This window comes from Sapajus apella, unplaced genomic scaffold, assembly GCF_009761245.1.
Source record: "Sapajus apella isolate SASKATOON/1434 unplaced genomic scaffold, GSC_monkey_1.0 scaffold43, whole genome shotgun sequence".
Lineage (NCBI taxonomy): Eukaryota > Metazoa > Chordata > Mammalia > Primates > Cebidae > Sapajus > Sapajus apella.
In genome coordinates this window covers 3,075,605-3,090,253 of record NW_022436983.1, presented here as the reverse complement: position 1 = coordinate 3,090,253, position 14,649 = coordinate 3,075,605, and the positions used below count along the sequence as shown (strand labels likewise).

At 48.9% G+C, this 14,649-nt stretch overlaps 1 protein-coding gene and 1 non-coding gene across 4 annotated transcripts in view; both read left to right on the top strand.

Annotated features, from left to right (window-relative positions):
• Positions 1–2,371: 2,371 nt before the first annotated feature.
• LOC116566701 lies at positions 2,372–2,474 on the top strand. Its single transcript, XR_004275982.1, has one exon. It is a non-coding gene; the product is annotated as a U6 spliceosomal RNA (small nuclear RNA).
• A 2,936-nt stretch (positions 2,475–5,410) lies between these two features.
• The window catches only part of ENO1 (enolase 1), a 16,504-nt gene continuing 7,265 nt past the window's right edge, over positions 5,411–14,649 (top strand). The window contains exons 1-4 of one of the 3 annotated variants that reach the window (XM_032300288.1): positions 5,411–5,429; positions 8,820–8,913; positions 11,588–11,683; positions 13,083–13,141. In XM_032300288.1, the coding sequence (XP_032156179.1) occupies positions 8,829–8,913; positions 11,588–11,683; positions 13,083–13,141 (240 nt within the window). In that variant the 5' untranslated portion in view covers positions 5,411–5,429; positions 8,820–8,828. Of the gene's footprint in view, positions 5,430–5,751; positions 5,903–8,819; positions 8,914–11,587; positions 11,684–12,710; positions 12,770–13,082; positions 13,142–14,649 lie in introns of those variants that run through there. The other 2 variants (XM_032300287.1, XM_032300289.1) reach the window with 2 other exon arrangements.

The window sequence follows — 14,649 nt, the reverse complement described above, 5'->3', positions numbered from 1 at the left end:
GATGAGAAGCCAAGTGGAGAGACCTCGCAGGGTGGGAGGCTCTACTAGGTTGAATAATGTCCTCCTCCAAAACTTCATGTTTATCCAGAGCCTTTGCCTATGACCTGGACTGCCAAAACACAATTCCTTAGACTGGGCAACTTACAAATAGTAGACATTTATTTCTCACAAGTCTGGAGGCTGGGAAGCACAAGATCAGGTGTCCACAGATTTGGTATCAAGTAAGGACCTACTTTCTGCTCCTCCTCCATAGATGCTGTGCCCTTACATGGCAGAAGAGCAAGGTGGCTCCCTCCAGCCTCTTTTATGAGGACTTTAATCCCATTCATGAAGGCAGGACTCAATCACCTGCTAAAGGCCCCACCTCTCTCTCTCCCTTTCTTTTTTTTTTTTTTTTGAGACGAAGTCTCCCTCTATTGCCCAAGCTGGAGTGCATTAGGGCGATCTCGGCTCACTGCAACCTCTGCCTCCCGGGTTCAAGTGATTCTCCTGCCTCAGCCTCCCGAGTAGCTAGAATTATAGGCGCCCGCCACTGCACTCAGCTAATTTTTGTATTTTTAGTAGAGACAGGGTTTCACCATGTTGGTCAGGCTGGTCTCGAATTCCCGACCTCAGTTGATCTGCCCGCTTCAGACTCCCAAAGTGCTGGGATTACAGGGGTGAGCCTCCATGCTCAGCCTATCACTTTTGTCCAGTCTCCTACCTTTGCTTTTGAGATCAGTACCTTTAAGGAGGCTCACTCAGCCAGTTAGAAATCTACCCACTTGCTTTTCCATTCAAAATGCGGAAGAGAAATCTCCCTTTCCCTCCTACCTCAAGATCATCCTGAGAGGCTCTGACAAAGGCTGTGCGGAAATCCATTCTCTCCTCAGCATTTCCCTGACCACCAGGAAACAAGAACAGCAAACAACAAAAAGCCTAAAGTTAGTCAGAGAATTCCAGCGCAGGAGGTTTGGGGACTTTACTTCCAAGGACTTCACTTCAAGGAAACAGTAAGGGATTTGTGGAAAATCAGAAAGTCTCTTTCTTTTTTGAAACAATTTCTCTCTTGCCACCCAAGCTGGAGTGCAGTGGCGCTATCTCCGCTCACTGCATCCTCCACCTCCGGGGTTCAAGCGATTCTCCTGCCTCAGCCTACTGAGTAGCTGGGATTACAGACACCTGTCACCACATCCAGCTGATTTTTGTATTTTTAGTAGAGACGGGGTTTCACCATGTTGGCCAGGCTGGTCTTGAACTCCTAAGCACCTCGCCTTCTCAAAGTGCTGGGATTATAGGACTGAGCCACTGTGCCCAGCCCAGCAATTTTATTGGTCTGTGATCGATGCAGGGAGAATTTTCTCATTATCTTGTGGTGTGCCTGAAGGCGTGGTGAAACCCTGCTCCCCACGCCTGAATCACATGGGACAGCTACCTTCTGAAGAACTTGGCTCCTGATTTTCCATCTGGAACTCAGCAATCGTTATCTGACCTCACTTCCTTTCAAGACAAGGGCCATCTCAGGGGCCAGCACTCCTGCCTCTAAGTGACACTGTGACAACCTTAAGAACCTCAGCGACAACCTTAAAAATTCTGTGATAAAGAGGTGGGGAACAGAGACACATGAAAAGAAAACTGGCTGAATAACCTCCTGCAGATGCTATTTAGGGATATTAGTGCCTTCTAGGCGTCCATTCTAGCTTGAAGCAATAATTCCCAGACTGTGGGCTCCTTCAGAGCATGCTATTATCACATCCATCCCGAAGATAAAGGCGCTGGGGCCCTGAGGGAGGTCATGCTGAGTTCTTTGATGTCAAATAGAGATGCTTTCCTCTGATGCCTGCTGAGATGGACTTTCCTGGAGGTGTTCTATCTCAGCTCTGACTTGTGCCCTCCTTCATCACCTCCTCCCAGGGGAACTCTGCTCCCAGGTGCCTGCTGCTTCCTGGCTTCCCCTGCTCCCCTGGGCCTTCTTACTTAATCCCCTCACCCTTACACCTCTCATTTGGGCACCCTGAGGAATGCCAACCTAGCATGACTGTTGAAAAACTTTGCAGCGGCCTGGCACTGTGGCTCACGCCTGTAATCTCAGCACTTTGGGAGGCCGAGGTGGGTGGCTCATGTCTGTAATCCCAGCCTTGGGAGGCCAAGGCGGGTGGATCCTGGTCAGGAGTTCAAGACCAGCCTGGCCAACATGGTGAAACCCCTGTCTCTACTAAAAATGCACAGCTGGGCGTGGTGGCACGTGTCTGTAATCCCAGCTACTCGGGAGGCTGAGGCAGGAGAATTGTTTGAACCAGGACCCAAGAGGTGGAGGGTGCAGCGAGCTGAGATGGCACCACTACACTCCAGCCTGGGCTACAGAGCAAGACTCCGTCAAAAAAAAAAAAAAATCGGCATCACGTATACTAAAAAAAATTGGAATGATACAGAGAAGATCAGCATGGGCCCTGTGCAAAGATGGCATGGAAATTTGTGAAGTGTTCTGTACTTATAAAAAAAATTTTATATTTAAAAATAAAATATGGCCGGCCATGGTGGCTCACCATGGCCTATAATGCCAGCACTTTGGGAAGCAGAGATGTGGATCACGAGGTCAGGATATGGAGACCATCCTGGCTAACATGGTGAAATCCTGTCTCTACTAAAAATGCAAAACTTAGCTGGGCATGGTTGTGGGTGCCTATAATCCCAGCTACTTGGGAGGCTGAAGCAGGAGAATCACTTGATGCTTGAAACCAGGAGGCGGAGGTTGCAGTGAACCGACATCACACCACCGCACTCCAGCCTGGGTGACAGAGTGAGGCTCCCTCTCAAAAAATAAAATAGTGCCAGGCAGGGTGGCTCACATCTGTAACCTCAGAACTTTGGGAGGCCAAGGTGGGCAGATCACAAGGTCAGGAGTTCGAGACCAGCCTGACCAACATGGTAAAACCCCATCTCTACTAAATACAAAACTTAGCTGGGTATGTTGGAGGGTGCCTGTAATCCCAATTACTCAGGAGTCTGAGGCAGGAGAACCGCTTGAACCCAGGAGGCGGAGGTTGTGGTGAGCCAAGATTGCACCACTGCACTCCAGCCTGGGCAACAGAGTGAGACTGTCTAAAAAAAAGAAAAATTAAATTAAATTAAAATAAAACAGGCTGGGCATGGTAACTCACACCTGCAATCCCAGCACTTTGGGAGGCCAAGGTGAGTTAATCACCTGAGGTCAGGAGATCAAGACTAGCCTGGCCAACATGGTGAAACCCGTCTCTACTAAAAATACAAAAATATTAGCCGAGCGTGGTGGTGGACGCCCGTAATCCCAGCTACTTGGGAGGTTGAGGCAGGAGAATGCTCTTGCCTCAGCCTCCCAAAGTACTGGGATTACTGGTGTGAGCCACCAAGCCTGGACTCTAATGTTCCATTTCTTAAGCGGGATGTGGGTACAGAGACATTTATGTACACTTTATGTAGTCTCGGGTGTAGGTGAAATACTGAGTGATAACCAAATACTAAAACCGTATGATCTGTCATGAAGCAGCACCATCCACCTAGATCCCCCGAGGCCTTCTGCACTCATCTGGTATCTTACCTCCCCAGAGCTCCTCATCCTACCCTGAGGTTCCCTATCTGGCTGGAGACCCTCTTTCATAAAGACCACCTTCTCCTGCTGACTGGTGGTTTTTACACACATATCACAGGTAGAATCAGCAATCTAAGCGAGTTATAGGCCATAGCAGACTCACTTTCCCTTGCTCCTAGTCACCTGCAGACACCATGCATGTGCTACCTACAGTGCTTCAAGGTGTGGTATTCCGCTAGCTCTGGACAGTTATTCCCCACCTGCCCACCACCAATAAAACTGCTCAACAAACTTGCAGCAAGTGAGAAATAATAACTAAATGCTCTTATGCTGAATACAAGCAAATGTGAACCCCACAGCCTGCTAACAAAGCCTCAGGAGCTATGGAAACAGGGAGGGCATTTGGCAGCCTATGAGTTTTGGAAAAGATTTCAGGACATCTCTAGTAATCATTAACATTTTAGCTACAATGTGAGGTCGAAGTGCTGGCTCAGACCGTGTGGAGCTGCAGCTTCCAAGAATCTTACAACAGTGGCAGCCCGGATCATGCTCTGCCTCTGATTTTCTGCTAGATTTACTGGTTCTGGCTGGAGCAGAGTATCTTTATCTCCCTAACCATTTTCATGTAAAATAAGATTGGAGCCCTTTCAGGGCCCCGCCTTAGAATTGCTCCGAAAGTAAAAGTACCAAGTGCCTGATTTGTTAGAGTTCTTACCAGTACATGTTGGCTGTTGATTTAGCTGCTGAGTCATGGGGCTGGGGATATTGGCTTTAAGCAGCCAAAAACATCAGTGAATTGCTGGTAAAATCACAAACTCTGCTTGCAAAATTCGTGTAATCCTTTAATAAAACATTTTACAATTATTTTTCTGAATTTTATCTTGAAGTTCTTGCTTCTTACCCACTGGAAAACAAATACTATGGACGCAATATGCCTTCACCTTTAACCAACGCCTTGGAAACCTCTCAGTAGCTACGAGGATAAAAATGCTAGGGGTTAAGGAAGAAAAGCAGTTTTTTGCAGCTGACCAGAAGAAATAATAAATTCAAGTATAGATTTGAACATCTCTTTGCAAGGAAATGAGGAAAATCAGGAGATGTTTAGTTCTCTTACAGACCAGCAGTGATGCTGAAAAATACAAAAGTAACCATAACAGAAAACGGAGTGACCATTTCAACTCTCCCTTAGAGTGGAGGGGGAGGTACTGTGGAGCTGAGTTGTAATGGCTATCTTGATCAGACAGGTGCAGTCATCCACCAACTCCTTCCATATTCCATAGAATATGACCCGTCTTGAACTTTGAGAAACTCCGGGTCCATGTGAAACTCCAGTCCCAAAAAATGTACATGAGTGGTTCACAAGAATCCAGGTAGATTTGATCTAGGTCTCTAGATGGTAATGAGGGGGATGTGAAATTTCAGATGCAACATGAACATGGGCTGGAGAATAGATTAACGCTGGGTTAGCATGTGGGGGTGCGGCGGGCACCTAGGAGGCACTTAAAAAGTATGAGGCAGAATTAAAGGGAAGTGAAGCTTCCTTTGGCTGTCTCGGCCTGATTCTCGCCGCAGCAAGGAGAAAGGGACGGGGTCACCTTGGCGGGTGGCAGGCGGAGCACCGCCGGACGGGCGCGGCTGGGGGGCAGTGCGCAGGCGCAGGCAGCGCACGTGGCCCCGGACACGCAGCGCTGCGGCATGGCCCGCGCCCCAACCCGAGTGGGGCCGAGGCGCTCGGCTGCTCAACGTCTCGATGCCAGCGGGGTCTCCCGGATTGCGTGCGGGGTAGGAGGTCCGGGGCCGGCCCGGGCCGCCAAAGTCGTCAGCAAAGTTGAGGGCCAGACCTGCGGCCCCGGAACGACGCTGAGTGCGTGCGGGACTCGGAGTACGTGACAGAGTCCGGAGCCCTCATGCCCGCCGCGCCGTCCCGGGCCCTCCCGCAGGGCCCCAGCTCTGCACACCCCCATTCGGCTCAAGGGTCCCATCTGGGGCCAGAGTTTCGCCTGCACCACGACAGGGCCTCTAGGGAGTCTGGGTCCTCAAAATCCGCCCGCCTCACGTCCCCGGGTCGTCGCCCCCCTTTCCCTGCCGCTGCCACCGTCACAGCGGCACGCCCCTTTCCGGGAGGTGAGGGCCCGAGTGACGGCTCTCAGGACCAATGGCGAGGCGGCGCTGAGGGGGCGTACCCGGGAGGCGGGAAGTAGGTGGGGCCTTTCTTAGCTGGGCAGGAAGTCCGCGCGGGCGGCGCGGACAGAAGCTGTGAGGACCCGGAGCACGCAGACCTCTCCGTCTTAACGCTCATCTGGGTGTCTGCAGCACTCTCCGCTTCTCTCCCAGGCGACGAGACTCGGCGGTTAGGTAATGACTGGCGAAGGGCTGAGCAACCGGCAGGCGACGCAGGGTTTTTCTGGGCTAGCAGGGCTCTTTCTCGTCACAGGGAGGGGGCGCACCTGCAGGCCCAGCGTGGCGGAGTCGGGGGCGCGTGATCTCCCCGGGTGGAAACTGGCGCCCCCGCTCACCCCGAGGCCCGGGGCGGGGGCGCAATGCTAGGCGTACATGCAGGGCCCCCAATTTCTTTGGAGGGGAAAGGTGCAGATCAGCACGTGGTTTCGGACTGCAGGGCTGGGTCACTGTCGGGGAAGGTCGGGAGCTGCACTCGCGAGTCTCTTAGCTCCCGTGTGCAACTGGGAGTGGAAGTTGCTTCTTCATTGTAGCCAAGTGTAAGGTTTTTGGGAGAAACGCAGACTTAGCGGCGGTGCCCACTCAGGCCAGGCCCTTCCTAAGATGGAGGAGGGTGGCGAGAGGGGAGATGCCCACGAGGCTGCGCCCCCTCCCCCACCTACAGCCCCTGCCTCCGGCCGCGCTCACGGCCCGCGCTTCTGCCCCGTAGGCTGGTGACTCATTTCCCTCCGAGAGGGCACCTCTTCATGAGGAACCTGCCGCAGAGCCGTTGGATCATTGGGAAGCCCTCCAGGCAACCTCGCCCAAGTTGGGCAAGAGCGGCTCCCCGGCTGGCCACCAACAGTCGGGCCAAGATCTGACTTAAGAAGGATGTATTTTAAGAAAGCTTCCTGTTTGCTGCTGTGCGCTTCTCTCTGGGCGGTGGGGTCCATTACTTCACTTGCCTTTCGGGTCCACCCGGGCCCTGACTGCTCGGTTCATTTACTGAGTTGCTAATTTGGGGTTCCATCCAGGCAACTGAAAAAGCTGCGAATGGACTGGGCACGGTGGCTCACGCCTGTAATCCCAGCACTTTGGGAGGCCGAGATGGGCGGATCGCGAGGTCTAGACCTGCCTGGCCAACGTGGTAAAACCCCGTCTCTACTGAAAATACAAAAATTAGTCAGGCATGGTGGCAGCCGCATGTAGTCCCAGCTATTCGGAAGGCTGGGGCAGGAAAATCAATTGAACCCAGGAGGCACTGAGCCCAGATGACGCCACTGCACTCCAGCCTGGGCGAGAAGAGTGAAACTGTCTCAAAAAAAAAAAAAAAAAAAAAAAAAAGCAGTGAATGCTGAAGTCAGACCAACCCTCCTCCCTGCCTGTGCTCCTGAGCTGTGACAACTTTGCAGAATAGTTTGTGTATCTAACTTATAGATCACTTACATTTTATTTTCACATCACAGGACTTTTGTCTTAAGTCACTAAAATGAAACCAAAAACGCTAAGGTGCCCTCATAAAATTGCCTGTAAAAGTATGTCTGAGATAAACAAAGTAAATCACAGTGGTGGTCTGGAAATGGGGCAGGGGGATATTGACTAGAAACGACCTGAGAGAACTTTTTGCAGTGATGGAAATGTAACCGAGTATGTAATTTGCCAAAATGCAAAATTAACTTATTCTAAAAATACGTTTAAATAAACTTGCCTTTTGGAACCTAGTAGATAAAAACTAAATACATTTTTCTTGGCTAATGAATAAAATTCCATTGTTACATAGACTACAAAGCCACGCAAGTGACTTAAGTATCTAATTTTGAAAGTTAAAAATCTGCCATTTGCTGCCCCAGGACATTCCAGAGATGTTGGAGGGGAGCCCAGCTAGATAATGGCTTTGAACACTATAAGTTCCTCTCACCCACCTCGGTTCTGTAAGTTGTTCAGTTAGTTTCTTTGGAGAGCACCAAGGAAAAAAGAAAGGGTTTTTCTTTAAGGAATTGCTATTTGTTTTTCATTGCTGCAAATTCTTGGGTTTTTTTTTTTAAGTGTTTTCAAAGGAAGCCCCTTCCCTTGAAGTATCTTAGTTTTCAAAGAATCTTTCCTCTATTTCCAAATTATAAAGCCCCCTTGGGAAGAAATACTAATTAGATGTCATTATTGACTGGTCCTGGTGGCTCACCCCTATAATCCTAGCATGCTTTGGGAGGCCAAGGCAGGGGAGAATCACTTGAGACCAGCCTGGGCAACATAGTGAGACCCCCATGTCTTAAAAAAGTAATCAAAATAAAATAAAGATGTCATCATTAATGACATAACAGTACTGAAGACCCAAGTAAAATTTGAAAGTCCCAGAAAATGGTAGTAGCAAAGATCACAGTCCAAGGATTTCATTGTTCCTGACCTCCAAACTCAGAATCTGATTATCAGTATCTGCCAAGTGAATATTCTGCTGCTGTCCCAAATTTAATCTGAAGAATTATGGCCAAATTTGTGATTCACTATTTTAATTCCGCTACAAGCCAGATTTTTCCCAGGTCTCCCCACCCCTTTTTGGCCTCGTCTTAGTGGTTTTGCTTGTGACCTTCATGTCCTTGGTTCCTTTCCATTCCCCTGCCAGCCCTCATTGTTTGCTCATGACAGTAGCCAGTTCTGCATCTAATAACACATTCATCTTTCCAGTTGGATTTGATTTCTCCCTGGGCACACACATTTGTGGGCTTTTTCTCTTTTTTTGCTTACAGAACAAGACCTCACTTCCTGGGGTTTAAACCGTTTATGCCGGAGGTTCCAAATATTTTTTGTGAAAAATCAGACCTTGGCAATGACTTGGGCAGTAGGATAAAAATAACTCCCACAAGCTTAGTGTTCCAATAATGGAACACTAGGCATAAATAGCTTAAGGCCTTCCAGAGCTAGGCCTAACTACTTATTTAGGAGAATTCCCACTGCTTTCCAGCAGACTTTTCCCCCCACCCTAACCAGCTTTCCAACATCCAGTATTCAGTCCAATGCCGATTCTTTCTAGTCCACGAACCTCGGAAGTGATTCCTTGAATGAGTAAGCAAATGCAGCATTATGGCTTATGGAAAATATGACCTGTGTATTTCTCCCACAGAAATCCACCATGTCTATTCTCAAGATCCATGCCAGGGAGATCTTTGACTCTCGTGGGAATCCCACTGTTGAGGTTGATCTCTTCACTGCAAAAGGTATGTGCCACCTTGGTTTCCACAGTTCCTTCCACCACACTTCATTTTTGAAATTTTCTACAAATGCTGGAGCCTTGGGCAAAAAAAAAAAATCGATTAAAGCTTTTCTTCTGTCTGCATGCGCTAGTAGGTTGTGATTCCTGACTAGCGGGGTTGGGCGATTTTTCTGCATGTAGGCAGTATCTTGGTGCCCCTTGGCTTAAAACCACATAAGTTGACTCCTAAGTCAGTGAGGTAAGGAAGTAAGTAAGGTGATACCATGAGACCTTGTCCCTAAAAGGGCCCATCACTAGTTGTTGGCTAACAGCTTGCCGCGACCAAATATGGAGATAACAGCATGATAGGATGTTCTCTCTTGATAGGGAAAGAGATGAGGGGAGGGCCAGCAGGTGGAAACTCAGCACCCTTATCTCTGTGTCTAGAAATCACTCTTCAGCAAGGATCAAGGACAGTTTTTACCTACGGGCTTGGGAATAATCCAGAGGTTCTCATTTTTACCTGGCCATCAATCCCCACTGGAGGAGTTTTCTTAAAAAAACAACAGAATGGGGAAACTCCTTCCTTTTACTTTAAGAAGAAAATCCAGTGCCTCTGTAGCCCTTCGTTACCTCCAGCACATGGCGCAGTGGACAGGGTGGGTGAGGTTGGCAAAGGAGCTTCAGGCAGAATCACTCGGGGGTGCTAAACTCACAGAGAACTGCCGGTCAGAGCTGAGTCACCCTCTGAGTCACCCTAGCAGTGGAACCCCAGCCCTTCCCTTCCCCCATGCCTCCCCTCCCCCTCAGGAAGGAAGGATCCTTGAGGCGTGACTTAGCAGGGCAAAAGACTGCCTGTGTTCTGCCTCTGGCTGTAGCTGTGTGGGTTCTCAGGTACAGAGGGCTTTCTCCAGAATCCTGAGGGCTCTCACAGGATACCAAGAATTTGTTTCATCCAGTGAGATTGTTTTACTTTGTCAATGAGTGGAACTTTCTGCTTGGAAATTACTGAACTTCAACAAAAGACCCCAGACGCCAGGGGATTGTTGGGGGGCGGACACTTTGAAATTGAAATGAATGGAACTTCTCTTCTATGTCTTAATCCTTTTCAAAAAACATGAAATGATAACTTGTTCAGAACATTTCATCTTCGTTTCTCTTCCTGTCTCATGGCCTTTTTTAGAGCAGTTTTAGGTTTTAGCTTCACAGCAAAAGCAGGCGGAAGGTGCAGAGGCCCATGAGCCCACGTGCACCCGCTGCCTCTGCACATGTGCTGCCTCCCCATTGTCAACATCCCCACCAGAGTGGTGACTGTGCATACACATCATTATCACCAAAAGTCCGCAGACCCAAGCCTCTTGTTTTCATCTTGTCTTTGCCCGATCCAGTGCTGGGTGGATATGTAGGGAGCCCCAGGTCAGGTTCTAAGAAGAAAGTCCATCGTAACACACTGCAGTGCGATGGGGAACGCTGGTGGGTCCTTTGCTGGAAATACCTGGTTGTTTGTTTGGTTGGTTTTTTTGTTGCTGTTTTTTATTTTTTATTTTTTTGTCATTTGCCTTCACATTCTACACACCTCAAATGGAGAAATTTCTTCTACCTTCAAGTAGATTCAGGGGGCTGCCTACACTTTCCGCTCCCCTAAACCTGTCTGCCCCACCTAAGCAGATATCTGCAACACCTTCCTTGACACCATCTGTTCTTTTACCTCCTCCCAAAATTGTTCTTGTTATGCTTAATGGCCTAGGTTTCACCAGATGGCTGGTTTCAGAACCTGGTTCCGTTCTTGTATTTATTAGACTGCATATTTTATTTTCTTTATTCCTTCCCCTCGCATCCATACTCTTTGCTGGCTCCCAGTTGAGCATAGAACCCCCAAAATAGCATTTAGCATTGTCCAAACTGAAAGAAATCAGCTAGATATTCCTCTTGAGCCAATAAATTCCCTAATTTCATGCTTAACATCAAAATAGTATCTGGCGGGGTGCGGTAGCTCAGGCCTATAATCCCAGCACTTTGAGAGGCTGAGGCAGGTGGATCACGAGGTCAGGAGTTCAAGACCAGCCTGGCCAACATGGTGAGACCCCATTTCTACTAAAAATACAAAAATTAGTCTGGTGCGGTGGCAGGTGCCTGTAATCCCAGCTACTGGGGAGGCTGATGCAGGAGAATCACTTGAACCTGGTAGGTAGAGGTTGCAGTGAGCCAAGATCATGCCATATGCCATGCCATGCGCTCCTCCAGCCTGGGGATATAGTGAGACTCTTTTTCAAAACAAACAAAAACAAACAGATATATATTTATAGATACACACACATGCATATCATACCAGAACATCTTCAATGCCCTGTATGGCTCGCACTGTATTTCTCTCGGGCACCGCTGCTGGGATAATCCACAGGGCACTAACGCAAGCTTGTGCATTTTAACAAGACCGAAGGTGGCATGCAGGATCTCCTGGAGAGCGGTTTCTTTCTGCTAGGGGAGTTAGTCATCTTTGTAGTAAGGTTTGCAGTACAGGCTCATAAGCACATGAAAGGCACGAAGGACAGGCCAGAGCATTTAAATAAGTCCCCCAGCTGGTGGGAGGAAGAAACAGTTCTCTAATGACAGATGCATCTGTGGGCGGGAGGGAGCTGGGGCTTGTGCTGTAACTGGATTTCTTAATTGCTACAATTGTCTTTTTCCCTCTCATCTAGGTCTCTTCAGAGCTGCTGTGCCCAGTGGTGCTTCAACTGGTATCTATGAGGCCCTAGAGCTCCGGGACAATGATAAGACTCGCTATATGGGGAAGGGTAAGCCTTAAAACCCACAGCCCATGGCCTCCCTGCCTCCAGCCCTTGCTCCTGGCCTTGCCCAGTCCTGTCTTCCTCTGGAGAGGGTAGGGGGGAGCTCACATTTGCAGGTTTATGGCCAGTAAACCTGCTGTAACCCATGATGTTAATGGAAGCAGTGCCCCACCATGTGGACAGGAAAGTTGGTGTGTTGATTCCAGGGTTCCTAACCCTTCACGCTCAGGGTTGAGAGTTTCAATGCTTGTTTCCATTGCACTTTGTCCATAATTTGCAAAATACTCCTTCATGGTTAGGACAGGAACCCAAGGATGAGAACAGGGCCTGTTAACTAAAGAAAAGTCTCCCTATCTCAGGAGGGTCCTGTGGGCCCTACAGATCATCAGCTTCTTCAAGGGCAAGAAGGTATCCAGGGAAGGTCTAGCCAATGGCCTACCCTTAATGGCAAGCCACAGATGTGTCATTTAGTTTGATTTTCCTATTGAATGACTCACAGAAGCCCTGCTCTGTGGCAAAGCCAGCCTCTAACTGGCTGTATTCAAATTGACTTAGTGTTTGTGCAACTTTGACCTGTCTATAGATAGAATATGTGGTCAAATTACAGAAAAGCACATAGGGCTAGATCATACATTCTCAGTGGGGGAGCAGGGCACCTGGAAAACTCCAGAAAGGCTGCAGGGGAGGGGGCAATGTGAAATCATGTTGGGAAATGCTGGGCTGGTGTTGCAGTGGTGGTGCTGGGTCTTCAGTCTGTTGTAATGCTCTAAGAAGCACTCTCCACACACAAGCATGTTACCATGTCACCATTCAATGGCCTACGTGGGGACCTACCTGGAGCAGGATGGTGCTGTTCCTTGATGGTAATGAGTGCTCAGTAAGTCAGCATTTGTGGAAGATTGAACGCATGGTCCCTGAAATGCTCGCCTCTGCTTTCCTGTCCCTCGCTGTCTCTCACTCGCAGTCCTTCATCAGCGGTTCTCTTCTGAGTCTCTCTCTCATTTTTCCTTCTTCATCCTCCTCTGCCGGGCAGGCGTCTCCAGACCTGTTAAGTATATTAATGAGTTCCTGGCACCAGCCCTGTGCACTCAGGTAACTGATTGGACAGCCTTTAGTCTGCCGCTGGTGTTTCCAGTGCATGGTCTTGCAAACTAACTTCCCGTCAGATCGCTGTGAGCCAGCTGCTCTTGGTGTGGCTCTAACCCTCTGGGGTCCTAGGTAGGAGCACTCAGACTGGGCCAGAAAGTTCTCCGATTCTGGGGGGAAGGGGAAAGGGGGAAAAGGTCCTACGGAAGGTCCTTCGGTGGGCTTCCGGGTCGGCCTCAACAGCGGTTCTCTTTAGCAGTGCTGCTCAAGCCTTGTTTTAAAGTTAATGTTAGTAATTTGATTTAATTGTTCCTTCTAGGTGTCTCAAAGGCTGTTGAGCACATCAATAAAACTATTGCACCTGCCCTGGTTAGCAAGGTAGGACCTGCTTCCTGATAACCAATGTGTCTAATGCCACCCGAGTGTCTCCCAGGCCCAGGGGCTCTCCTGTTGATGGAAGAGCTTATTCTGAGAGCTACAGAAGCCAATCGGATTCCCTGTCATGCATGAGAACAATCCGTGCATGACATAATTCTAACCTGCCCGCTGCCTGACTGTCCACTTCTGATAGCAGATGGAATTGCATCAGAAGAATGAGACACTTGGCACCCTGACGTGTTTTTCTCCCCTGCAACTCTCTGGGCCTTTGGGAAATTAAGATCCAGATTTTAAGAGCAACTTTCTCAGGGATGTTTGTGATAGTGTCCATGGTGACTAATTTCTCATGAACTTTGGAATTATTTACTATAATTCAATTGACTTTAACAGTGGAGTTTCTTCCTGTTACGTAAAATCATCCTGGAAACCTTCAATATGTCAAACACAAAAGTAGAGCTGCTGGAGGTGAAGTAGGGCTGGGGACCTAGCAAACACCCAACTCAGCAGGTTTTTACCTCGTTTACCCTCCCTTCAGCCCTTCCCTCCGTAATATCTGTGGCACTTGTCAGATGAGACCAGTTTGAAAACCTCTGTCTAAAAATGCCCTGGGCCAGGTGCAGTGGCCCATGCCTGTAAACGCAGCACTTTGGAAAGCCAAGCTGTATGGATCACTTGAGGTCAGGAATTGGGGTCCCGTCTAGCCAACGTGGTGAAAACCCATCTCTACTAAAAATACAAAAATTAGTCAGGTGTGGTGGCTTGTGCCTGTAGTCCCAGCTACTCGGGAGGCCGAGGCATGAGAATCACTTGAAGCTGGGAGGCAGAGGTTGCTGTGAGCAGAGATTGTGCCACTGCTCTCCAGCCTGGGCAACAAAGTAGGACTCCACCTCAAAAATAAAAATAAAAATCACGAAGCTCTCTAGGCCCAGCGCTAGCCCAGCCACAGCCTCCGTCTCTGCATCTGGCTAGCCCCTCTCCTCCGGGAATTCATTCTGTACACGAGGGAAAAGGAGGCCCTTCTTTGTATCTGTCCCTGACCTGTTGATTTAGGCCTTGCTTTTGTGGCACTCTGTAATCACCCTCTGCCCGACCGGCCCCCAGACGAAATCTGCCTGTACCTCCCCCTGCCAGTCTCCTGGACACACCTCCACACATACCTTACTTTCTGTCCCTTCGTACCCTTATGGAGTGTGACTCGTGTGATCAGCAGGGCATACCCTGGCATTTTTTCCCCCTGGGAGAAACACCAAACTGTTAGTGAGGATTGGCCTCTGAAGCTGTGTGCTTGGGTAACTGCCTGCTTGTTCCGGTGATGCCTTGACAAAGCTGCAGAAGACACCAAATTGCTAATACAGCATGAGATCAGTTGATTTTCTTTGCATATTTTTTGTATCAAGAATATCATATATAAAAGTAATGCCTTGTTATTAATATATTCGTAAGTTTTAAAAGTAATGCTGATTTTTGGCTGGGCGCAGTGGCTAACGCCTGTAATCCCAGCACTTTAG